Genomic DNA, 26,976 nt, shown 5'->3' on the forward strand with positions numbered 1-26,976 from the left:
TGAAAGCTGGCTGGGTGACTTTGGGCTAGTCTCCAGGAGATTGTGAGTTCTAGTCCCACTTTAGACATGAAAGATGGCTGGGTGACTTTGGGCCAATCACCAGGAGATGATGAGTTCTAGTCCCATATTAGGCATGAAAGCTGGCTGGGTGACTTTGGGCCCATCACCAGGAGACGGTGAGTTCTAGTCCCATATTAGGCATGAAAGCTGGCTGGGTGACTTTGGGCCCATCACCAGGAGACGGTGAGTTCTAGTCCCATATTAGGCATGAAAGCTGGCTGGGTGGCTTTGGGCCCATCACCAGGAGACGGTGAGTTCTAGTCCCATATTAGGCATGAAAGCTGGCTGGCTGACTTTGGGCCCATCATCAGGAGACGGTGAGTTCTAGTCCCATATTAGGCATGAAAGCTGGCTGGGTGGCTTTGGGCCCATCACCAGGAGACGGTGAGTTCTAGTCCCATATTAGGCATGAAAGCTGGCTGGGTGGCTTTGGGCCCATCACCAGGAGACGGTGAGTTCTAGTCCCATATTAGGCATGAAAGCTGGCTGGGTGACTTTGGGCCCATCACCAGGAGACGGTGAGTTCTAGTCCCATATTAGGCATGAAAGCTGGCCGGGTGACTTTGGGCCCATCACCAGGAGACGGTGAGTTCTAGTCCCATATTAGGCATGAAAGCTGGCCGGGTGGCTTTGGGCCCATCACCAGGAGACGGTGAGTTCTAGTCCCATATTAGGCATGAAAGCTGGCCGGCTGACTTTGGGCCCATCACCAGGAGACGGTGAGTTCTAGTCCCATATTAGGCATGAAAGCTGGCCGGCTGACTTTGGGCCCATCACCAGGAGACGGTGAGTTCTAGTCCCATATTAGGCATGAAGGCAGACTGATTGCCGAGAGCCCAAAATGTAGACACATCGTTGGAACGTCAAAACTAGGTCGTAAGTAGCCTTAGGTGGGGATGGGGTCCAGAATGTTGCAACTATAGTAAATAAATTGCTGGTTGTCATTGTAGGTTTGAATGATGCTAAGCGACGATTGTACGCCGAGGACTATCTGAAAACAGCAGGTCTTCTGCTATATATTCCAATCATCCCCTCAAATGTTTTGAGGGGCTTTTTTATTTTATTTTTTTATTTTATTTATTTTGTCACACAGTATATGTAAACATAAGCATGAAATAACTATACAATATATAAGCATATATATAAGCATGAGTATGTAATAACTATATTAATTGGATATAACGAAAAGAAACAATAGGACAGGAACAGTAGGCACGCTTGTGCTCTTATGCACAAAAACTCACCTGGTTTTTTTCCAGGCGGGAAAACCCCCCAAAATGAGGCTTGGGGAAGGATCTTTTCAACCAACAACAAGTACTTTATGGAATTTTCTCGGTTTGCTCCTTCTTTGTGTCTTCTAAGAATCTTTTTAAATCTAAATCTAAATCTTTCAAGCTTTCCCCCGGTTTCAATGAATATTTTACAATGGTGGGTCTAAGCTCCAAAGTTGTCTATTGTTTTTGTTTATCATTTGTTATGATGTTTTCCTGCTTTTCGAGGACATCTTAACATTTTCCTGTTGATGTTGACGCCGATTTACATTGCTCATTTGACTGGGATCAAGCAGAACTATTGATAGAGTGTGGGTGAGTGTGGGTGATAGAGGGAGCCCCTCGTGGCTCCCATGTGACACCTATCCTGCGCAGACTACACTGGCTACCTGTGGCCTTCCGGGTGCGCTTCAAGGTTTTGGTAACTATCTTCAAAGCGCTCCATGGCATAGGGCCGGGTTACTTACGGGACCGTCTGCTGCCACCGATTGCCTCTCACCGACCCGTGCGCTCTCACAGGGAGGGACTCCTCAGGGTGCCGTCGGCCAGGCAGTGCCGACTGGTGATACCCAGGGGAAGGGCCTTTTCTGTGGGGGCTCCCACCCTCTGGAACGAACTTCCCCCAGGACTTCGTCAACTTCCTGACCTTCGAACCTTTCGCCACGAGCTTAAGACACATCTATTTATTTGCGCAGGACTGGACTAGAATTTTAAATTTTGAATTTGGTTTTAATTGGGGTTTTATTACTTTTATTGCTATTTTAAATATTCGGCTTATTTAATAAGTTTTTTAATTGATGTTTTATTCTGTATTTATATGTATGTTTTTTATCAAGCTGTAAACCGCCCTGAGTCCCTTGGGAGATAGGGCGGTATAAAAATGCGAATAAATAAATAAATAAATAAATAACAGAACAGATAAATAAATACTGTAAAAAAAACACCAGGAATACAAAATAAAGCCAATCGCAGCCCTGGGAATACAAAAGCTGATGTTTTGTAACGTTTTCGTTTTGTTTGCCCTGAATTGCAAAACAGTTTTAAAGCTTCCGTGTGCGACAGCTGCTGAATTGTGAAGGGAGGACACAACCTCCCTTGTTAATTCCCAGCAATCACACTGAGGTGCTATGTAGCTCTGAAATTCGATTGAGGAGGTCGGGGATTAAACCTTAACAGCAAAAATGTTAGACCAGCTTGAAGCTCAGTGTTGTGACTCCAGCCCCCGAACCTGGCCCCATGCCCGAAAGTGACTCCGAGAGTGAGGGAGAAGGGCCGGTAAGGCTTACCTCGGGAGCACCGGTTCCTTTGGCCCGGCTCCAGGAGCCAGAACCAGACCAGTTGGAGGACGTAATGAGGCCATCATCCCCTCATTCCTCCCTTCCCCAGGCTACGCCTTCAGACCCAGCTGGTAATAATAATCAAGCTTGGCTTGACCCGTGCTTCAGAAGATTAGAGAGGCGGCGTGTTGTGTCAGCGGAGGAGTGGGACACGACACGGCGTCATCAAAAGGAAGGGTGGGGCAGGAGCTCCACCCCACAGGATATATAAGGAGCTTTGGGACTGCTTTCACTCCACGGGAAGCAAAGTTTAGCTGATTCAAAAAGAGCTGAAAGTCTTGCTACATGAGTCATTTGTTTGAACTTTGGCAGGCAGCTGCGATTTCTCTGCCAGGACTGATAAGAGCTGTGAATCCACTGGCTGAAGGCCAGCTCGTGGGTCTGAAGTGGGGAAGGAGACAGACTCAGGCTAGATTTACTCATCATGACAAATGGTGCAGATCGACAGTTGAAAAAAAATGGGTTTTTATTTTTTAATCTTCATTGGTTGGCAAGATCTGCTGACCACCATTAAACCAGGATTTCATCCTAGAGTGCACCCATGGGCTATGCAACAGAACTGAGCTAGGTTAGTGTTTCTCAACCTTGGCCATCATAAGATTGATGGACTCCCAGAATTCCCTAGCCAACATGCTGGGAGTTGAAGACCACACAATCTAACTGTTGTGCCTGCGCCCCCCGAGCCAGGCCTCCTGCCAGAAAGTGACTTGGAAAGTGAGGGGGAAGGGCTGTCAGGAGACAGAGGCAGGCCAGGTGGAAGAGATAACGAGGCCTCCGTCCCCTGACTCTTCCCCCCCCAGGCCACGCCTTCAGACTCAGCTGATGGCAGTCAGGCTTGGTTGGACCCTAGGTTTCGTAGGCAGGAGAGGCGGGAATAACAGAAGCAGGGGTGGGGCAGGCCTAGGAAGTGCTGAGTCACGGAGCCACACCCCACAGGGTATAAAAGGCAGCAAGAACTGCTGTGCCTCTTCGTAGCAGGCAAATCAACTGATTAACTAAGAGCTGAAGTTTGTTCCTGGGTGACTCATCAGCGTCGAGGGAGATAACAGAGACACTTGGCAGACACTCGCTATTCTGCTGCCAGAGCTGATAGTGCCGGCTAATTAAGCCATCACTCGGACGGAGGGAAAGTGGGGACAGAACACTAACTAGACAACTAGACTAGAGTTGTCTTAAAGTTGTCAAGGTTGAGAAACACTAAATTAGATTCTTGAAGGCTAAAGCTATTTTTCCCAATCTTGTACGTGCCAGATTTTTTTTTGAAACCCAGCAAAAATAGTGCAGGTAGGAATGCTGGAAGTTCTTTATCTGGAGGTATCATTTTGGAAAAGTTGTTTTAGATGTTGAAGCTATTGAAACTACAGGTAGTCCTCAACTTTACAACAGTTTGCTTAGAGACCATTCAAAGTTACAACAGCACTGAAAAAAGTGACTTATGACTGTTTTTCAGAGTTATGGCCGTAGCAGCATCCCCATGGTCATGTGATTTACATTCAGATGTGTCTGAATCAGTGGTGGGATTCTACCGGTTTGCCCGAACCGGGTAGAACTGGTAGAATTCTACTGATTCTACCGGTTCTACCTGGTTCGGGCAGACCGGTAGTGGGATGGTGCCCGGACATCATCACGAACATTCTGCATATGCACAGAAGGCTCTACGCATGTGCAGAGGTGGCGCGCACAAGTGAAGCGAGCGCACGCATGTGCACACTCACATTTGCGAACCAGTAGCGAAGGTAAGTGCATAATAATACTGGTCTGATTGACTCACTGAGTCACATTTATGACAGTTGAGGTGTTACTTAGCAATTTAAATGTTGTGCTCAATTGTGGTCATAAATTGAGGATTACCTCTACTATATACTACAGGATAGAGAGCCAGTTTGGTCTAGTGCAGTGGTAGTCAACTTGGTCCCTACTGCCCACTAGTGGGTGTTCCAGCTTTCATGGTGGGCAATAGGGGTTTTGTCTGATAACTGAAGCACTTTCCTTTTTTTTATTTAATTGACTTTTTTTTAAAAATTCATAGCATTATTTAAAAACATTTTCATTAGGTTTTCATAAAATTCCCGGTGACAATTTAAATTTCTGAAAATATATTATTTGTATCGCCCGCACATAAGTTTAGTTCACGTTACGTGAGTGAAACTAAATGGTGCTATAGTGCGACCGCAAACAAAAGAGCCTCGTCCCAGAATAGCTCGTGCATCTCCCTCCACACCACCCAGCTGTAACAGACAAGCAGAGCTGGTAGCCGGCGCCCTCCCCCCCAAACCCAATCCACGATGCACGAGAGGCATGTGCAGACGACGATACATGGCGCATTACTGTGGAGCCGGTGGGCAGTTAGAAAATTTTACTACTAACAGAGATACAAAAGTGGGCGGTAGGTATAAAAAAGTTGACTACTCCTGGTCTCCAGGGACGCAGGGGCTAGGACGTTGAGCTTGTCGATCGAAAGGTCGGCAGCTTGGCGGTTCGAATCCCTAGTGTTGCCGTGTAACGGGGTGAGCTCCCGTTACTTGTCCCAGCTTCTGCCAACCTAGCAGTTTCGAAAGCATGTAAAAATGCAAGTAGAAAAAATAGGGACCACCTTTGGTGGGAACGGAACAGCGTTCCGTGTGCCTTTGGCATTGAGTCATGCCGGCCACATGACCACGAAGACGTCTTCGGACAGCGCTGGCTCTTCGGCTTTGAAACGGAGATGAGCACCGCCCCCTAGAGTCAGCAACGACTAGCACGTATGTGCGAGGGGAACCTTTACCTTTACCTTTACCCCTGGTCTAGTGGTTAAGGCACAAGGCTAGGAACCAGGTGACTGAGTTCAAGTCCTTCTTTGGCCATGAAAGCTGGCAGGATGACTTTGAGTCAATCATCAGGTGACAGAGAGTTCTGGTCCTTCCTTGGGCATGAAAGCCAGCTGGGTGACTTTGGGCTATTAGTCCCTCTCTCTTAGCCCAACTCACTTCACAAGATTCTTGTTGTGGGGAAATAGGAGGAAGGAAAGAATATTGTGTGTATGTTCCACCTTGAGTTGTTTATAAAAATAATAAAGCAAAGAAAGAAAGAAAGAAAGAAAGAAAGAAAGAAAGAAAGAAAGAAAGAAAGAAAGAAAGAAAGAAAGAAAGAAAGAAAGAAAGAAAGAAAGAAAGAAAGTCCAAATAGGAGTAAGGAAGGAGCATTTTGTGTATGTTCCACTTGGAGTTGTTTATAAAAATAACAAAGCAAATGAATGAATGAATGAATGAATCAATAAATCAATAAAGTCCAAATAGGAGTAAGGAAGGAGTATTGTGTGTATCTTCCACCTTGAGTTGTTTATAAAAATAATAAAGCCAATAAATAAATAAATAAATAAATAAATAAATAAATAAATAAATAAATAAATAAATAAATAAATAAATAAATAAATAAATAAATAGAATAGAATAGAATAGAATAGAATAGAATAGAATAGAATAGAAATAGAATTTTTATTGGCCAAGTGTGATTGGACACACAAGGAATTTGTCTTGGTGCATATGCTCTCAGTGTACATAAAAGAAAAGATACGTTCATCAAGGTACAACATTTACAACACAATTGATGGTCAATATATCAATATAAATCATAAGGATTGCCAGCAACAAGTTATAGTCATACAGTCATAAGTGGAAAGAGATTGGTGATGGGAACTATGAAACGATTAATAGTAGTGCAGATTCAGTAAATAGTCTGACAGTGTTGAGGGAATTATTTGTTTAGCAGAGTGATGGCCTTCGGGAAAAAACTGTTCTTGTGTCTAGTTGTTCTGGTGTGCAGTGCTCTATAGCGTCGTTTTGAGGGTAGGAGTTGAAACAGTTTATGTCCAGGATGCGAGGGGTCTGTAAATATTTTCATGGCCTTCTTCTTGATTCGTGCAGTATACAGGTCCTCAATGGAAGGCAGGTTGGTAGCAATTAGTTTTTCTGCAGTTCTAAATAAATAATGTCCCAGTTTGAGACTATTCCCTAGAATGGATCTCTATATCTCAAAATGAATTATAAGCTGCCCAGAGTCATTGGTTGAGATAGGCGGCTATAGAAAGTGAATGAGTGAACGAATGAATGAAAACACTAGAAGTGATGAATTATTAGGATTGTTCATAACAACCGTCTCCAATTGGGTTGAGATTGTAAATCTTAAAATTCGCTAGCCAGCGCTGCTGAAGCTTGAATTAGTGGGAATTACAACTGCAAGCAACAACAACAACAACACAACACCCCACACCCCCCGAAGGCTACAACCTAGGAGAAGTTGCTTCCTAGGGAAGTTCAGAAAGGAGATTTTTTTTTAAGCAGATCACCCTCCAAAGATCACCGGAGGTACTCAGATTTAGATTAACTTTATTGTCACTTTGAATGTACACTGATCAGCATACGTTAAAATGAAATTTTGTTGCATAAAAGCTCTCAAAGGGTCATGGCCTCTGGTGGCTCAACAGACTGTTATTAACACAGCTGCTTGCAATTACTGCAAGTTCAAGTCCCACCAGGCCCAAGGTTGACTCAGCCTTCCATCCTTTATAAGGTAGGTAAAATGAGGACCCAGATTGTTGGGGGCAATAAGTTGACTTTGTATATAATATACAAATGGATGAAGACTATTGCTTAACATAGTGTAAGCCGCCCTGAGTTTTCGGAGAAGGGCGGGATATAAATGCAAATAAAAAAAATATATATATAAAAAAATGGAGATACATGCAGTGGTTTGCTACTGGTTCAGACCGGTTCGGGCGAACCGGTAGTGCCGACAATCAGCTGACTCCGCCCACCTGCCCTCGCCCTATCCTGCCCTCTATTTCCTTCTTTCTGGCTCAGCTGATTCGTGCGCAGCACAGTTGATTTCTGCACCTCCACTATTCTACTTACTGGGGCTGCCTTAGAAGGTAAGCAGCTGAGCTTCAGAATTGCTCTATTTTGAACGCTACACGCAAGCGTGTTAGGCGCCTGCATGTTCAAAGGGCGTGTTAGGCATGAAGCGCACACACACAGAACTGGTGTTAAACCAGTCGCAGTCCACCACTGGGTACATGTACCTCTGTGACAAGGTATGTGGAGAAACTTGGGAGCCGATTAGCTGTTCCAACAAAATTAATGCTTGTGGATTTATTTTGTCTTTTGTTCTTTCTTTCCCCCAGTATATGGGTTGTATTGAGATCCTGCGATCAATGAGATCTTTGGATTTTAACACCCGGACACAAGTCACCAAGTAGGTACCCATTTTCTATCTACTTCTTTCTCCTCTGGGTTCTTAGTCTTCTCTGATCTTGCTCTCTTCCGGCAGATGTTTCATCTAGTACAGTGGTTCTCAACCTTTATAGTGCTGCGACCCCTTTAATACAATTCCCCACGATGTGGCGACCCCAACCGTAAAATTATTTTCGTTTTGAATTGATTGCGCCTGAAGCTGTATTGGCTAGCAATCTGAACTGCTTGCGATTGCCTTGAGGACGGAGGCATTAAAGCGGAGACTCCTCCCCTATTAAGTTTATGGCGCCTGAAGGCTAGCGATTGGGAGCGATTGCAGCTGGCTTGAGAGGGAGACATCAGAGCAAAGATTTCTCTCTTTTTTAATTCATCGCGCCTGAAGCCAAATTCGGCTAGCGATTTGAAGAGCCTGCAGCTGGCTTGTGGAGTCAACCATTGGAGCGCGATTCGTCGACTCGCAAGTATACTTCCCATATTTCTGATGGTCTTAGGCGACCCCTGGCAAATCGTCATTCGACCCCCAACGGGGTCGCGACCCACAGGTTGAGAACCGCTGCGTTACCAGATTAGTCCCAAAGGTGCTTTTTTTCAAGTGGCAACTGGACTTCCTGTTTTTTTTTTTCTTTGAAGACGTTTCGCTTCTCATCCAAGGAGCTTCTTCAGAGCTGAAGTCCTCCAGGCTTAAAGCTGCCAAGGTTGGAGACCCCTGCTGTAGGCTACTTCTGCTGACTGCCAAGCTGCCAGAGTCTCCCTGGCTCAAGGTGGTCAGTAAAATGAGGACCCCGATTGTTGGGGGTCGTAGGCTGATTTTGTAAACTGCTTAGAGAGGACTTGTTCTGGGCCCCTCGCCTCAGATCGAGCGATGACTTAATTAGCCGGCAACTATCAGCTTCTGGCAGCAAACTAGCGAGCGTCTGCCAAGTGACTCTGTTATCTCGTTTGATGCCGATGAGTCACCCAGGAACAAACAATACTTCAGCTCTAGTTAAGCAGTTGATTTGCTTAGCTTTTTTGAAAGACAATACGCAGGAAAGATATTTAATTGAATGGAAAAAATGGATTGATTATTTACAAAACAGATATCAGATTCAGAAATATCAGATTGCCTTTGAATAATTAGGAAGTATTATTTTATGTGATGGCGGGGTTGGGAAATGAAAAGATTTGGATGAGGTTAATTGGATTAGAAGGGAAAATTTTACTCTATGTTTGGTTTATGTATAACAATACCTTGTGATTGACCCGGGAAGCCGGGGAGAAGGGAGGGGAAGGGGTCTTGTGGGGAGGGGAAAAGGAAAAATGTTTTTGTTTGTTAAAACTTTTTCAAGTAAAAAAAAAAGCAGTTGATTTGCTTGCCACAAAGAGGTATAGCAGCTCTTGCTGCTTTTATATCCTGTGGGGTGTGGCTCCGTGACTCAGCACTTCCTAGGCCTGCCCCATCCTTGCTTCTGTTGTTCCCGCCTCTCCTGCCTACGAAACCTAGGGTCCAGCCAGGCCTGATTGCCATCAGCCAGGTCTGGAGGCGTGGCCTGAAGTGGAGGAAGAGTCAGGGGACAGAGGCCTCGTTATCTCCTCCACCTGGCTTGCCTCTGGCTCCTGGAGCTGAGCCAGGGAAGCCGGTGCTCCAGAGGTAAGTCCTGATGGCCCTTCCCCCTCACTTTCCGAGTCACTTTCTGGCAGGGCCCCCGGCTCGGAGGGCGCAGACCCGGCTGTAAAGCACTGTAAAGCAGTATATAAGTCTACATGCTAATGCTATCACAAGAGCCAGCAAATTGTGGGAAAGTTTGTTTTGACAGAGAACGAGGAGAGCTGCTGTCAGTTTCTGGAGTCACAGGTGAGCCTCTCCTGCCTCACCTGCAGAAATCTTCCTATCCAGGTGCCCAAAATTTGATTATAGCTCACACAGGTGTCAAACTCGCCGCATCATGTTGTCGTCATGGGATGGTTTTGCGATGATTTTCCCCTTCGCATAGCTGGGTGTGTGTGTGTGTGCAGCCTGCATTTGACACACCTGGCCCATGGGCCGCCAGTTTGACAGCCTTGAATAAGGGGAACCTTTTCTTTTTTTCTTAAGGGTTGTTGGGGATGTGACCGATGAAATAATGGCTTCATAGGTGAGGAAATACCCATATGGAGCCATTGGCGCAGGGGTGAAATTCAGCAGGTTCTGGAGAACCGGTAGCAGAAATTTTCAGTCGTTCGGAGAACCGGCAAATACCACCTCTGGCTGGCCCCAGAGTGGGGTGGGAATGGAGGTTTTGCAAATATCCTTCCCCCAGGAGTGGGGAGGGAATGGGGATTTTGCAGTATCCTTCCCCTGCCACGCCCACCGAGCCAGACCACGCCCACCAAGCCACACCCACAGAACCGGTAGTTTAAAAAAAATGAATTCCACCACTGCATTGGGGGCAGGTGGGAGAGTTTCAAAGGGTAAACCAGGTATCGTAGACATTTAAGGAAGGTATTCCTTTCACCTGAATATTTGAAGTTCCATATTTCCCACAGTGGATTCAAAATTTGACCCCTTGACGTAGTTTACTCTGGGAGAGTCAAAAAGGGTACTGGGAAAGAAAAATGGGGCATAGAAGGCTGCAGATTGCTTGCTGTTGTGTCTGCGCCCCCCGAGCCAGGCCTCCTGCCAGAAAGTGACTTGGAGCCAGGCCCCCTGCTAGAAAGTGACTTGGAAAGTGAGGGGGAAGGGCCGTCAGGACTTACCTCGGGAGTACCGGCTTCCTTGGCTTAGCTCCAGGAGCCAGAAGCAGGCCAGGTAGAAGAGATAATGAGGCCTCCGTCCCCTGACTCTTCCCCCCCCCAGGCCATGCCTTCATACCCAGCTGATGGCAATCAGGCTTGGTTGGACCCTAGGTTTCGTAGGCAGGAGAGGAGGGAACAACAGAAGCAGGGGTGGGGCAGGCCTAGGAAGTGCTGAGTCATGGAGCCACACCTCACAGGATAGAAAGCCAGCCAGAGCTGCTGTGTCTCTTCGTAGTAGGCAAATCAACTGATTAACTAAGAGCTGAAGTTTGTTCCTGGGTGACTCATTGGCGTCGAGGGAGATAATAGAGACACTTGGCAGATGCTCACTATTCTGCTGCCAGAGCTGATAGTTCTGGCTAATTCAGCCATCATTCGGACGGAGGCGAAGGAGGACAGAACACTTGCCCCTAAAATCAGCTTCCTTATGTCCCTTAAGAAGACGGCCAGCTTTTCATAATTAGCTTCCTTATTTCCCAATAATGAGAATATTTGTAGCTCAGGGTTGAAATGGAGGGTCCTTGGTGCTCTCTGAGCTTGCTTGTTTTCTTGCAGAAGTTGCATTACGCAAATTAGGTAACATCATCGGGACGAGCACTGATGATGTTACCTAGTTGGGTAATGAAACGTCTACAAGAAAACAAGCAAGCTCAAAGACCACCAAAAAACCCTCCTTCCTTATGTCCCTTAAAAAAACAGCCTCCTTTTGATCATTAGCTTTCTTAGATCCCTTAAGAAAACAATGTCTTTTTCATAAGATATCTCTTTTATGGGAGGACGCAAGTAGCTTTCGACTTCTTACGACCACAAGGGAGCGCAAAATTTATGTGGTTAAGGTAAGAATTTGATAAATGAGTTTTGCCCCATTGTACAACTTTTCCTGCCACAGTTGTTAAATGAATCATTGCCGTTATTACCGTATTTTTTGGAGTCTAAGACACACCTTTTTCCCCCCCCAAAAAAGAGGGTGAAAATCTGGGTGTGTCTTATACTCCGAATGTAGCCCCGCCAAGCTTCTCAAACGGGGGTTTCAGAGACTGAAAAAAGCATCAGACATGAAGCTTCAGAAAAGAAGCTCCCAAACAGACCTTTAGAAAAAAAGCCCCAAACAGAGCTTCCAAAAAAAAAAAAAAAAAGCCCCCAAACAGAGCTTCGGTAAAAAAGCCCCCAAACAGAGCTTCAGAAAAAAGCCCCCAAACAGAGCTTTAGAAAAAAAGCCCCCAAACAGAGCTTTAGAAAAAAAGCCCCCAAACAGAGCTTTAGAAAAAAAGCCCCCAAACAGAGCTTCAGAGGCTTTTTTTCTGAAGCTGTTTTGGAGGCTTTCAGAGGCAGAAAAAAAGTTTTTTCTGAAACAGTTTCAGAAGTTTCAGAGGCAGAAAAAAAAAGCAAAAAAAAAAACACAAGGCACAGAGCTCACAACTAAGGAACCTGTTGCTAAAATTCACCTCTGGGAACAGCTGATTGGGGGTATTCCGGGTAATGGCCAATCCACCTGCCAATCAGCTTTTTTCTTATTTTCCTCCCCAAAAGCTAAGGCTTCGAAAAATATGATAACTTAATACCCTGGTTGTTAAGTGAATCTAGCTTTCACATTGGTTTTGCTTGTCAAAAGCTCACAAAAATTGCTTATACGACCCTGGGACACTGCAACCGTCATAAATGTGAGTCGGTTGCCAAGTGTCTGAATTTTAATCATATGATCATGAGGATGTGGCAAAGATCGTATCTGTGAAAAACTGGTCATAAGTCAGTTTTTTTTCAGGTGCCGTTGTAACTTTGAACCAGGGGTGAAGTGCTACCGGTTCAGACTGATTTGGCCGAACCGGTAGCGATGGCGACGGGTAGTTCAGAGAACTGGTAGCGATGTCAGCGCGAGGCTCCTCCCTCCTGCCCAGTCATCATTACTTCCTGGTTTTAATCAGAAAGTAAGATGTTCTGTCTCCTTCCCCACTTCAGACTCACGAGCTGGTCTTCAGCCAGTGAATTCATGGCTCTTATCAGTCCTGGCAGAGAAATCGCAGCTGCCTGCCAAAGTTCCAACAAATGACTCACGTAGCAAGACTTTCAGCTCTTTTTGAAACGGATCAGCTAAACTTTGCTTCCCGTGGAGTGAGAGCAGTCCCAAAGCTCCTTATATATCTTGTGGGGTGGGGCTCCTGCCCCACCCTTCCTCTTGATGACGCCGCCTCTCTAATCTTCTGAAGCGCAGGTCAAGCCAAGCTTGATTATTATTATTATCAGCTGGGTCTGAAGGCGTAGCCTGGGGGAGGGAGGAATCAGGGGATGATGGCCTCATTACGTCCTCCGACTGGTCTGGTTCTGGCTCCTGGAGCCGAGCCAAAGGAATTGGTGCTCCCGAGGTAAGCCTTACCGGCCCTTCCCCCTCACTCTCAGAGTCACTTTCGGGCATGGGGCCAGGTTCGGGGGCTGGAGTCACAACATCACCTTTTTTTAACCCCCTGCACGTGCGTGTGGCATGTGCCCTTCCGAACCGGTAAGGAAGATAAGTAGATTTCACCCCTTCTTTGAACGGTCACTAAACGAACGGTTGTAAGATGAGGACTACCTGTAATTTGTCATGTAGCCTTTTAGCGAGGGATTATTATAGACAGGCAGCAGCGGCATCTTTGCCTGAGAAAAGCAGGTGGAAGTTCCTGACATCGCCATTCAACATAACGTGGTTAATTAGAGCAGTGAACATAATAGGAGATCTATTTGTAGCATATCCAAAGCGTGGTTAGCTTTCAGATCGGATAATGTTTTTGTGGTTGGGTGTGATCTTTTCGGAGCAATTTTACAATTTGAGTCATTTGCAAAATAGGCTATTCAGCGAGTGAATGAACACGGGCTTCGGCTGGATGACTTAAACGAGTTAAAGCCACATCTGAGATTTATTTATTTTTTCCCCTGGAATTAATATCCATCCCGAAATTATCTTTGCTGCAGGGAAGCCATCAACCGACTGTATGAGACAGTCCCGGGAGTCAGAGGGAACTGGAAGAAAAAGGTGAGTTTGTTTGGGTCGCTGTAGCCCCCGGTGGAGAGTAGTAAAAAAGTAAATGAGTCCTTGCGGATTTTACTCCGCTAATCGTTGCCAGCTGTAAGGGCTGATGCTCATCTCCGTTTCAAGGCCATTGAGCCAGCAAAATGTTAGCAAGAGGTTACTGGGTGGACGTGGCCATGGTGGGTGTGACCTAGTCGGCCTCCTGCACCACAGCAGGGGAGCCTTTTTGCCCTCCCCGGGATCCGGAGACTTTCCTTGAGCCTCCGGGAGGGCGAAAACAGCCTCCCCAGGTTCTGGAGGCACTCTGGAAGCCGGAAATGGCCCTATTTCTGGCCTTCCAGAACGTCCGGTAGGCCTGTTTTTCACCCTCGAGCTGCCGCATGTGACCTGCACTTACCTGCATCCAAAATGGGCTGTGTGGGGACTCCTGGGAAGGGTGGGGTGGGCGGGGCCGGCCAGGAGTGGGATTTGGGGGTTCTTAGCTAGAGGTTCTCCCGAACCCCTGCGAACCCTCAGCAGCCCAATCCCAGTCATGTTGCCAGCATGAGGTCACAGAGTGCTATTACCTTCCCACCATAGTGGTACCTCTTTATCTACTCGCGTTCTCGTGCTTTTGAACGGCGAGCTGGGATGAGGACAGGAGCTCATCCAGTCACTCGGGTCTCGAATCTGGACTCCTGGCTTTCCATCTGACAAGCACGGCATCTCATCCAGCGGTCTGCATCACGTACCCCCCTCCGCCTGCTGCTGATGCCGCCGTTGCACCTGCTGCTTGGGCAGCCAGCCAAGTGGAAAGGGTTCTGGAGCTGCGTAGTGCACTAGCTGAGGGGCCAGCAGGCTGCGGCTGCTGCCGGAAACCATCAGCTCCTGTGTACAAAGGTCGGCAGGCGCGTGATGGCCAACGGCTTTTGGCAGCAGCTGCCCCATCCTGTGCCTCACCTCACCTCACCTCACCTCCTCCTGTGGGAATAGCCTCCTGCTCATTTCCCCACCCGCCGGAGACCCCTGGATTCCCTCCCCAACCCCGCTTGGCCCCCACAGGCACCCTCCCACATGAGCAACATTGAGCTGGCCGTGCCCAGTCAGCTGTGACCACCCCAGCCAAGCCCCCACCCCCACCCTGGCCCCCCAAGGACAACCACAATGCTGACACGATCCTCAATGATATCGAGTTTGACACCCTTGATTTAAGTGAATCGTTAAGCTGCCCCATTGACTTTGCTGAGTGGATAAAGGGTTGAAGAGCTTTCATAGATTGGGTGGTCTCTAATTCTGTTTTCCCAGGCGCCAAACAAAAGCCTGTTTTCAATCCTTGGCAAGAGCAATCTCCGATTTGCCGGCATTAGCATAGCCGTCAACATTTCCATCGATGGTTTGAACCTGATGATCCCCACCACCCGACAGGTGAGACCTCCATCCTCCTCCCTTTGGGTTGTTCCATCTGCCATCTGACTCCTCCCTCAGGTATGTGTTGGAAGAAGGCGAATCTGAAAAAACCTCCACTTCAAAGCATATTTTGCTGAGATTAGGAGTTAGTAGGAGATGAGTAGGCTGAGCCCCAAGGGAAGGGTCAAACGCATCATAAGTCACGAGTCCCTGCGCACCCAATCTAAATCCAGCCCACTGTGAATGCCTTCTTATCTCTCGCTCGTTTCCCTTGACTGTTAGTTGGTCAGATTCTTGTAGAGAGCTTAAGCTTGCAATAAATCTTTATACTCATTTGAGCTGCCTGAATCTCCTGGTTTCCTTGGTGTTCTGTCCCCCCTTCCATGTCACGGAGAAACGCAAGTTTCACAGTCCTTTTATTGACACAGACCTGATTCTTCTGTAGGAAGCACAAGGCTTGGCAGCGACCGTGCAGAGGCCTGCCAAGTTCTGAAGTCTTAATCTCGGACAGAGATAAAAGCACTTGTTTCCCAGTCCCGTTACAGGAAAAAAAGGCCTTTAACTCCCGATTGACCGAGCTGCAACACACGCTGGGTAGTTTTTTGTCCGTCATGAAACCCAACGGCAGCTCCACCCGCTTTTATCCCCTATGGGGTATGGCTCCGTGACTCAGCACTCTCTGAGCCTGCCACACCTTTTCCTCTGTTGCGCACGCTTATCTTTACGTCACTGCCTTGGGTCGATCCAGGATTGATCGTCAGCAGCTGGGACTTGGGGCATTGCCAAGGAGGAGGAGGCGGGTCCGGGAGAGGGAGGCCTTGTCAGCTCCTCCTCCTGGCCTGCAGCTGGAACTTGGGGTGGTGCCAGCGAGGAGGATCCTGGCAAGGGAGGCCCTGCTGGCTACTCTCCCTCACTCTCCAAGTCACTCTCCTCCATGAGGGCAGGCTCAGGGGCCGGCTCGGGGGCCGGAGCCACAACACTCGGTGCTTGAATCCACCGAAACATAAAAACCTAGGCATAAGTTGCCAATTTAGAGTGAGATTCTTGGATTGACCATATGGGTGATCCCAGCCAATTAGGGATCCTTTCTTGAATGGGTAAAATCAGAAAGCACTGCCTTGCTGTAAAATCAACTTACAGGCAGTCCTTGGCTTACGACCATTCATTTAGCAGCTGTGTGATGTTACGACAGCATTGACTTACAGTTGGTCCTTGCACATAACAACTGTTGCAACATCCCCATGGTTACCGGATTGTGAGCTGAGTGCTTGGCAATGAACTCGCATTCATGACGATTGTGGTGTCCTGAGATCACGTGATCGCCATTTGTGACCTTCCTAGCAGGCTTCCAATAATGGGGAAATCGGTAGGGAAGGACGCAAGTTGTGGACATACGATGTCTCGCTTAATGACTGCTGAAAAAAAAAAGGTTGCAGAGTTAGATGCAGTTATGTGGTACTTCAGTTTAATAACTGCATTGCTTAACAGTGAATTTTCTGGTTCCAACTGTGGTCGTAAATCAAGGACTACCTGTATAGCAAATAGGTAGTCAACTGGCCGCAAGGGGTGATCCCAGCCAATTAAAGATTGGGGAATTCTGGGAGTTGAGGTCACAACAGAGGTGAAATGCTATCGGTTTGGACCGGTTCGTGCGAACCAGTAGTAAAAAATACTACCGGTTCGGCGAGCCAGTATTTCCGACGATCAGCTGGGCGACAATCAGCTGTGACGCATGATTTATATTAGCTAGACTCATCAGATTTCCTGCTTTTTAGCTAATCTAAATCACGTGGCACAGCTGATTCCCCGCCCCCGCTGTTCTACTTACCTTTGCAGACTCGGAAGGCTTCAAAACGTTCATTTTTTAGCACTGCACAGGTGCACGCACTCAAAAACAGACTCACAGAACCGATAGCAGACTTCAAAGGATTTCACCACTGGTCCACAAGTCTTCCAAGTTGCCAAATTTGCAGATTCCTGTTGCTGAACAATAGGATTCGGCCAATTGCTGAGCGATGCCCAAGCCTCTTTATTGGCCTTTCCCCCCTTCTTCCTCACAAAGCTGATCACACCTTCCCTTCCATCTCTATCTGTCTGTTTCCATTGTAGATCATCGCGAATCACCACATGCAATCTATCTCCTTCGCTTCGGGGGGTGACACGGTAAGGGGAGCGTTGAACGTTATGTGTTCTGTGCATGGGAAGGAGTGCGGGTACTTAGAATCGTTGGAAAGAAATGCAGAATTATTATTAATGTGTTATTATGGTTGTGTGGTGACCCAGGCCCAAGTAGATAGTGGGAAACTCAGTCAGTGTAAAAACAAACAAACTTTATTAGAACAGCTGAGAATTAATTCATTCTCAGTGTAGTCCAATTAAATTAAAGCAAATTCCTCCCAACACAAATTCCTCAGTCCTATCACCAACCTTGGTCCAATTAGGCAAACTGCCAAAGGCCTTTCTTGGCAAAAGTTCAGAAGACACCAATATGAAACAAATGCAACAAGACAAAGCTATCAGTGTTGTTTTCCGGCAAAGAGCCCAAATGCAATTGCTGGTCTTTTAAGCTTTATGGGAGGGGCCAATCATCTCTTGGCCCTACTTCCGAGTCGTCCTCTTTGCTTGAGCTGCTCTTGCCTTCTGGCAGCTCTTCTCATGTGTGCATTAGGAACAGGCTCCTCCTGTTCCTCTTCCTCACTACTGTCAGCCTCTGGAGGCTCTGGAGGCCGCACATCATTCCCCGATGGCCCTGCCCCACCTCTGCCTCTGACGCAGAGCCCTCATCCAGGCCTTCCCCAGCCTCCAGGACTGCCCCATGCTCTTCCTCAGCCTCATTGCTGTCTGACTCCGTTCCAGCTCCGCAGGCTGCTGGCGGACCACAACAGGTCGGCTGCACAGTCAGCCCAATGTTCAGACTGGATTTGGGATTTTTGTCCACCTATTGAATCTTTCCCAAGGACGTGGGATAGGCAGATGTGGTTTTTGTTTAATTTTTAGAATAGAATTTTAGAATAGAATTTTATTGGCCAGGTGTGATTGGACACACAAGGAATTTGTCTTGGTCCATATGCATATTTAAGGTATTGCAGCAGGATGTCCCAAAGGTGCTTTTTCAGGATGCAACTGGTTGTCTGGTCCTCTTTAAAAACCATCCCAATTGGTGGCCATTCCTGGTCTCAGGGCCGTGATTTCCACACGGTAATGATGAGGCATTGTGTGAGAGTGGTGCAGTGGCCTAGAGGTGGAGCTCTTGCCTCACAATCAGGAGGCTGTGAGTTCGATCCTATGTAGAGGCAGATATTTCTCTCTCTGGGCACAGTGAGAATATATACCTGCTGAACAAAACTCTGCATTGGTGACAGGAAGGGCATATAACACTACTCCTGCGTAGGCTGCACTGGCTTCCGGTGATCTTCCGGGTGCAATTCAAAGTATTGGTTACCACCTTTAAAGCACTTCATGGCATGGGACCTGGCTATTTATGGGACCGCCTACTGTGACCGATGGCCTCCCAGCGACCAGTGCGCTCCAACAGAGTGGGCCTCCTCGGGGTGCCATCGGCTAGACAATGTTGGCTGGTGACCCCCAGGGGGAGGGCCTTCTCTGTGGGGGCCCCAACCCTCTGGAACGAATTACCACCAGGTATTCGCCAACTCCCTCATCTCCGGACTTTCCAACGCGAGCTGAAAACATGGCTGTTTCATCGTGCAGGACTGGCCTGATAGTTTTAATTGGGAATTTTAAATGGGTTTTAAGGAATCAGCCTAAATTTAAATATATTTTTTTTAATTTGCATTTATATCCCGCCCTTCTCCGAAGGGCGGCTTACACTATGTTAAATTAAATTTGTTACTCCTATGTTAAGGGCAGCTTACACTATGTTAAGCAATAGTCTTCATCCATTTGTATATTATATACAAAGTCAACTTATTGCCCCCAACAATCTGGGTCCTCATTTTATTATTATTATTATTATTATTATTATTATTATTATTATTATTATTATTATTATTATTATTATTATTATTATTGTTATTGTTATTATTATTATTATTGTTATTGTTGTTGTTGTTGTTGTTATTATTATTATTATTATTATTATTATTATTATTATTATTATTATTATTATTTAATTTTTATACCGCCCTTCTCCCAAAGGACTCAGGGCGGTGTACAGCCAGGTAAAACAAACAATGTAATATACAATTAAAATACGAATTAAAAAACTTATTACATAATTGGCCTAAAACTTTGGAACATAAAAACTAAAACCCACTAAAAATTACTAATAAAAATTTAAAACCAATAAAATTTAAGCCAGCCCCGCGCGAATAAATAAATGTGTTTTTAATTCGCGGTGGAAGGTCCGAAGGTTAGGTATTTGGCGTAAGCCCGGGGGAAGCTCGTTCCAGAGGGTAGGAGCCCCCACAGAGAAGGCTCTTCCCCTGGGGGCCGCCAGCCGACATTGCTTGGCGGACGGCACCCTGAGAAGTCCCTCTCTGTGTGAGCGTACGGGTCGGTGGGAGGCATGAGGTAACAGCAGGCGGTCCCGTAATTTTACCTACCTTATAAAGGATAGAAGGCTGAGTCAACCTTGGGCCTGGTGGGGCTTGAACCTGCAGTCATTGCAAGCAGCTGCTGTTAATAACAGACTGTCTTAGCAGTCTGAGCCACCAGAGGCCCCTTTCATTTTAAATCATTTTAGTGTTTGTAAAAATTGTTTTAATATGGCTGTAAACCGCCCTGAGTCCTTCGGGAGAAGGGCGGTATAGAAATATAAACATACAAATAATAAATAAATAAATAAAATCCGGCCAGTAAACACTCAGCTCCATTCAGTTGCCCAGACTCCATCCCGCAAAGGTTCTTAAATGATGATGAATGAGGCATTGTGTGAAGAAGCGGTGCCTACATGGCAGTCATTGTCGCTGTGTTACTGAGCGAGGCACCTTCTTCAGGTCATTTATCTCAGAATCTAACAAGCTGACATTTTCAAAACAGCAGATAATATGACCTGGGCAAGGAAGATATTTCCCCCCCCCCCAAACTCCACTGCTGCAAGAAAAGATGATTAAAATAATGTCTAAAAGGCAACAATGAAGGCAAGGAGAAAAGGAAGGGGAAGGGAAGGGGAAAGGAAAGGAAATAAATGGATAAAAAAGGAAGGAAGGGAAAAGGGAAAGAGAAAGGGAAGAAAGTAAATAGATGAAAGGGAAGAGGAGAGAAGGCGAGAGGAGAGGAAAGGAAGTAAATGGATGAAGAAGGGAAAGGGAAAGAGAAAGGGAAGAAAGTAAAGAAAGCACCTGAGGGTAGAACAAGAAGCAATGGGTGGAAACTGATCAAAGAAAGAAGCAACTTAGAACTAAGGAGAAATTTCCTGACAGTTAGAACAATTAATCAGTGGAACAACTTGCCTGCAGAAGTTGTGAATGCCCCAACACTGGAAGTTTTTAAGAAAATGTTGGATAGCCATTTGTCTGAAATGGTGTAGGGTTTCCTGCCTCGGCAGGGGGTTGGACTAGAAGACCTCCAAGGTCCCTTCCAGCTCTGTTATTATATTATATATTAAATAGACAAAAGGGAGGGGTGAGGAGAGAAAGGGAAGGAAAAGAGAAAAAGGGACAGGGAAGGGAAGGGAAAGGAAGAGAATGGAAAGGAGAGAAAGGAAAAGAAAGGAAAGGAAAAAAAAGAGAAGGGAAGGGAAGGGAAGGAAAGAAGAAATGGAAAGGGAGAGAAAGGAAAGGAAGAAAAGAGAAGGAAAGGGAAGGAAAGAAAAAATGGAAAGGGAAAGGAAATAAATGGATGAAACAGAGAAGAGACGACTCGATCACTTGAACCTGATAGTAAAGAGGCTCTTCACCTTATTTAACTAAGAAAATAGGTTCAACAACAACAATATTTTCAACAGCAACAACAAAACTATTGCTTTCCAGCTAAACAGAGGCACAATCCATAGACCTTTTGAGAAACAGCAGCCTTAGTCTAAAATCAAAGATCGGCACTCTCTTGATTAATGAAGACGATACTACAGATAATCCTGGGTTTACAACTATTAGTTTAACAATTGTTCAAAGTTACAACGGTGCTTTGTTTAAGACAGATACAGCATCCAGGATCACTGGATTGCCATATGTGACTTCCCAGCTGGCTGTCGACAAGCAAAGTCAAATCCGGGAAGCTGGTTTTGCTTGGCGATCGCATGACTCACTTAAAGACCATGGCAAAGAATGGGGTGTAATTCACTAAGCAACAAGTCCCTGGCTCTATTGTGGTCATAAGTCAAGGATTGCCCGTAATTCTGCTGCTGCAGAACATGACAATAACGTCTTTCGAAATAATAATGGTGATGATAATATTTATGATGATAATGTAAGGTAAAGGATCCCCTCGCACATACGTGCTAGTCGTTGCCGACTCTAGGGGGCGGTGCTCATCTCCGTTTCAAAGCCGAAGAGCCAGCGCTGTCCGAAGACGTCTCCGTGGTCACGTGGCCGGCATGACTCAACGCCAAAGGCGCACAGAACGCTGTTACCTTCCCACCAAAGGTGGCCCCTATTTTTTCTACTTGCATTTTTACGTGCTTTTGAAACTGCTAGGTTGGCAGAAGCTGGGACAAGTAACGGGAGCTCACCCCGTTACACGGCAGCACTAGGGATTCGAACCGCTGAGCTGCCAACCTGTTCTGTCCCCCCTCGCCTCCGTCCGAGCGATGGCTTAATTAGCCGGCACTGTCAGCTCTGGCAGCAAACTAGCGAGCGTCTGCCAAGTGACTCTGTTATCTCCCTTGATGCCGATGAGTCACCCAGGAACAAACAGTACTTCAGTTTTAGTTAATCAGTTGATTTGCCTGCTACGAAGAGGCACAGCAGCTCTTGCTGCCTTTATATCCTGTGGGGTGTGGCTCCATGACTCAGCACTTCCTAGGCCTGCCCCACCCCTGCTTCTGTTGTTCCCTTCTCTCCTGCCTACGAAACCTAGGGTCCAGCCAGGCCTGATTGCCATCAGCTGGGTCTGTAGGTGTGGCCTGGGGGGATGGAAAGAGTCAGGGGACGGAGGCCTCGTTATCTCCTCCACCTGGCCTGCCTCTGGCTCCTGGAGCTGAGCCACGGGAGCCAGTGCTCCCGAGGTAAGTCCTGATGGCCCTTCCCCCTCACTTTCCAAGTCACTTTTTGGCAGGGGGCCCGGCTTGCGGGGCGCAGACACAACACCACCTTTCGATCGACAAGCTCAATGTCCCAGGCCAGCTTACGACTGTAATTGGTCCCAAAATTTCAGTTGCTTAAACAGGACAGTTGTTAAGTGAGTTTTGCCCCATTTTACAACCTTTCTTGCCATAGTTGTTAAGTGAATCAATGACTTTGCTTGGCAGAAGGTCGCAAAAGGGGGATCATGTGACCCCCGGACAATGCAACCGTCATAAATACGAGTCAGTGGCCAAGCATCCAAATTTTGATCACGTGACCATGGGGATGCTGCAATGGTCCTTGGTGTGAAATACGGTCATAACGTAAGTAACTTTTTTCAGCGGTGTTGGAACTCCGAACGGTCACTGAATGAACTGTTGTAAATCGAGGATTTACCTGTATGGTGTTTTTATAAAGACGCTCTGCTAAAAAATTTCCCTTAGATGGGGATGAAATGCAGGCAGAGGCACGAAGGTAAGAAAGGATGTACATTTGTGTGTGTGTGTGTGTATGACAGACACACAGATACACACCTGCATACACACACACGCAGAAGACAACAAAAGGCCCGTTTCCAGGCTAGAGAAAAGCTTGCCACTTGTTCAGGTGTCAAAATTTCAAAGTGTTTGTCTGGGCTGTGTAAATGTCACAGGAAAAGCGAGCGAGAGATTCTGCCTCGCAGTAAATGAACAAAGGCAATTTAACAACTAATGAGCTGGATTTTTTTCTCCCCCCTCAGTCTCTCGGCCTGCGTAAAAGCTAGGAAGCAGCTTCTGTGCCCTGCTAAAGGCTAGCCAGATTCACATGCCCTGTTTACCCAGGATGAGTTAAAAGCCCAGCGGCTGCATTCTCACAACCGTTAGCTTTTAATCTTGGTTAGGTTATTTTTCTGAGGCAGCAAATAGGGTGGAATCTAACTTGTTGGGTCAGAATAAGAGAAGAAGACAGTTGGAAGGAACCTTGCAGGTCTTCTTGTAGTCCAACCCCTTGCTCAAGTAGGATATATAACATTTTTTTTAAATTTACATTTATACCCCGCCCTTCTCCGAAGACTCAGGGCGGCTTACAGTGTATAAGGCAATAGTCTCATTCTATTTGTATATTTTACAAAGTCAACTTATTGCCCCCCCCCAACAATCTTGGGTCCTCATTTTACCTACCTTATAAAGGATGGAAGGCTGAGTCAACCTTGGGCCGGGCTTGAACCTGCAGTAATTGCAGGCTGCTGTGTTCTAATAACAGGCTTCTAACAGCCTGAGCTATCACGGCCCTTTCAGTTTATGGATCTGTAGATTGGGAGAGCTCAGAGGACAGCCAATTTGGTAAGTGTGTGGCACTTGCAACCTGTAAATTAGGGCAGGATTCGATCCCTGCTCCCCTTGATAAAACATTAATCACTGGAGCACATTTTTTAAATAAGTCAGGGAGTGTAACCAAGATCTTTTGTGGATCTGTGAAAAGCATGTCAGGTGAGGAAGATGGTTGTGGAGTTGTGCTGTTGCAGTCCAAGCAGTTGTGGGACTTAGCAAGGAAGTCAAATCTGAGAGGCCACAGGCCTGAATTGTGCTAAGTCAACCTTAGCCACTTTAAGATGTGTGGACTTCAACTCCCAGAATTCCCCAGCCAGCATGGCTGGCTGGGAAATTCTGGGAGTTGATGACCAGATGTTTTAAAATGGCTTACTTTGGAAAAAAAAAAGGGGATGCGGTGGCTCAGCAGCTAAGATGCTGAGCTTGTCGGTCGAAAGGTCGGCAGTTCAGCGGTTTGAATCCCTAGTGCCGCGTAACAGGGTGAGCTCCCGTCATTTGTCCCAGCTTCTGCCAACCTAGCAGTTCGAAAGCACGTAAAAAATGAAAGTAGAAAAATAGGGACCACCTTTGGTGGGAAGGGAACAGCGTTCCGTGCGCCTTTGGCATTGAGTCATGCCGGCCACATGACTACGGAGACGTCTTTGGACAGTGCTGTCTCTTCGGCTTTGAAACGGAGATGAGCACCGCCGCCTAGAGTCGGGAACGACTAGCACATATGTGCGAGGGGAACCTCTACCTTTACCTTTTATTTTGAAAAAAAAAAACCACTGTTTTAGACTCCTCTAATCCAATGCAGTTCTTGGCAGCTTTACAGAAATGGTTTACCACTTTTTTCTCTTGTTTAAGATTTCCTGGTGGTCTTTTTTCCGGTACTAAGGAGCCAACGTCTTCATAACTTGCATCCTCCGACAAGAACTCCCAGCCAGTATGACTCCCAGCCAGTATGGCTCATATCGCTGGGAGTTCTTGTCTGAGGTTGCAAATTGGCCCTGATTACTCCTGGAAAAGAGACCACCAGGAAATCTTAAGACGAGAGAAAACAGTGGTAAACCACTTTTGTAAAGCTGTCAAGAATTGCTCTGAATTTGAGGAGTCTAGTTTTTCAAAGTAGGCCACTTTAAGACGTTGGTGCTAGGAATTTCCAGCTAGCTAGGCTGTTAACAATACATTCTGGCAGTTGAAGTTCAGTTATCTGGAGAGATTGCTGAAATCTGAGCTCAGGAGTCTTTAGCAGACTGAAATCTCTGCCAATCTGGGCAAAGATTAAAGCAGAAAGGAAGGATTGACTCCCTGCAGTATTTGAGTCAAATTGGAGCCTTACTTTACATTTAAAGGTGACAGAGAAGAATTGTTCACCTCATTTTCTTGTGAATCCCTTCATTGCCCTCCCGTCAAGCTGGCTCGTTACATTCCATTCCATTTTATCCATTTCTCCCTTTTCTCTAAAGTTTTTTGTGTTGTTGTTTTTTCTGACACTCCTGAGCTGTCAAATGCCAAGCGGTGTTGATGTCAGAGCTTTCCAGGATTTGGGTACAGGAATGTCCATATTCCTGGATACAGGAATACAGTTTCCTAACTGTATTCACTTCCAGTGGTGTAAATCTCAGATCCCAGAATTCCACAGCCAGAAAAGCCACTGTTGAGAATTCTGGGAATTGAAGTCCACGTATCTTAAAGTGGCCAAGGTTGGGAAACCTTGATGTAGTAGAGGGAGGAATTAAAAAACCCCAAGATGGCTTCTTGCAGACATGACACGACATTTTTACACGTGTTCTGCATATGCATGGTCCAAGCAAAAGCAAGGCATGATTGCATCATCATAGCCACCATTTTGGACCCCCTCCCCGATTTTTTCTGTTTGAATGTTGACATTTTCCCATTAAAAAAAAATAAAATCTAAATATGGTATTCCCTTCCCCCCATGTTATGGCATCATCAAGGTCAAGATGGGATCAGCCCTTTTCATTCAATTAGTAAAAGTAATCTGTTCAAATCGAGGCCAAACCCAAGAGAGGTCAAAGAAGTCAAAATGGCAGCTCAGCTCTGCCTGCGGGATCGAGGCCACACCTCCTTTAAAAGGGGTGGGGCTTCAATCATACACGTATAGTCAAGTAAAATATTTATTACTGTCGTAGATCGGCACGGGAAGAACAGTAAAAGCTTTAAAAGATTTTTAAGCTTTTATTTTTATATATTTTTTTATTTTATTTGAATTTATATCCCGTCCTTCTCCGAAGTCTCAGGGCGGCTTACATTGTGTTACATTTACTTTTAAAAAAGAGTAAAAAGGTTTAAAAACTAGAAAGAATATAAAATACACCAAATAAAAAACCCTGAAAAATCTAAAAACCCAGCTACTGTCAGCAAGAGGGTCTTGCTGACAGTAGATAATTTAGTATTTTAGGAAGCTCCTCACACAATCCTGCCTACTGAGCTTCAACAGACCAAAAAAAAAAAAATGAAGGAAAAAAAAGACTCAGATACAGTCTGAAGAAAGTACAGAAATAGGGCTGAAGCTAAGATTTTGCTCCTGGGTCTGTCAGCGAAAGTCTGAATAAAGGAGAAAATATATAAAGATTTAAATAAAGGAAGGAAAAGAAAGGTTTGGTGTCATGAGAGAACCCTGGCAGAGATAGGCCAAAAAACCAAGATGGTGGCAAGCGGAGCAGCCATCTTGACTTTTTTGCCCCCAACCCTACAGACATCTCTCATTGTATACACATTATTCTATTTGGGTTGCAAACATTCAAGCACCCAGTAGATGGCACTAAAGAGTTACAGTTTTCTGTATTGCTTCATTTGGTGTTTCTCAATCTTGTGAGCTTGAAGGCCTGTGGACTTCAACTCCCAGAATCCCCCAGCCATATAGCTTAATTAGGGAATTCTGGGAACTGAAATCCCCAAGTCTTCAAGCTGCCAAAGTTTGAGAAACGCTGTCAATAAGGACTGAGTGACATTATTCCAGGCCACTGTTAAAACCAAGTCAATGAAGATCTGGCAGATGCATTCCCACAGCATGCTAAGCAAGGTTAATAACCAGAACTTTGGCTAATTTATTCTGTTATGGAATCCTAGAATGAAAAGGTTGGAAGGGGTCCCTAGAGGTCATCTAGTCCAACCCCCTCACCCAGGGTTACCACATGTCCCTCAGAGGCCTTCCCAACTTCCTTTAAATCCCTCCTGTGAAGAAATGTCCAATCTATTCACAACTGATCAACTCTCACCATGGGGAACATATATATATTTTTTCATGGAATGTAAAAGTGAAGCTTAAAAACAAACCTAGAAAACTGGTCAGGAGGAATTCTCTTATAAATTCTTCTTTTTCAGCTAAATTGGTGCACTGCTGATATCTTTCCCATCCTTGGCCCAGCTCTGCATTCTAATGTTAAATTTAAATTAAAAAAACAAACACCTGAACCCCATGGCAGGGGATTATGGG

General features: G+C 46.0%; 1 protein-coding gene across 1 annotated transcript in view; it reads left to right on the forward strand.

Moving 5' to 3' along the window:
• The window catches only part of SHC2 (SHC adaptor protein 2), a 76,164-nt gene that overhangs the window by 10,690 nt on the left and 38,498 nt on the right, over nucleotides 1-26,976 (forward strand). The window contains exons 2-5 of the mRNA XM_058163280.1: nucleotides 7,827-7,897; nucleotides 13,597-13,657; nucleotides 14,939-15,058; nucleotides 17,150-17,203. Of these exons, the coding sequence (XP_058019263.1) occupies nucleotides 7,827-7,897; nucleotides 13,597-13,657; nucleotides 14,939-15,058; nucleotides 17,150-17,203 (306 nt within the window). The remainder of the gene's footprint in view (nucleotides 1-7,826; nucleotides 7,898-13,596; nucleotides 13,658-14,938; nucleotides 15,059-17,149; nucleotides 17,204-26,976) is intronic.

The sequence above is a fragment of the Ahaetulla prasina genome, chromosome 1 (genome assembly GCF_028640845.1).
Source record: "Ahaetulla prasina isolate Xishuangbanna chromosome 1, ASM2864084v1, whole genome shotgun sequence".
NCBI classification, from domain to species: Eukaryota; Metazoa; Chordata; class Lepidosauria; order Squamata; family Colubridae; genus Ahaetulla; species Ahaetulla prasina.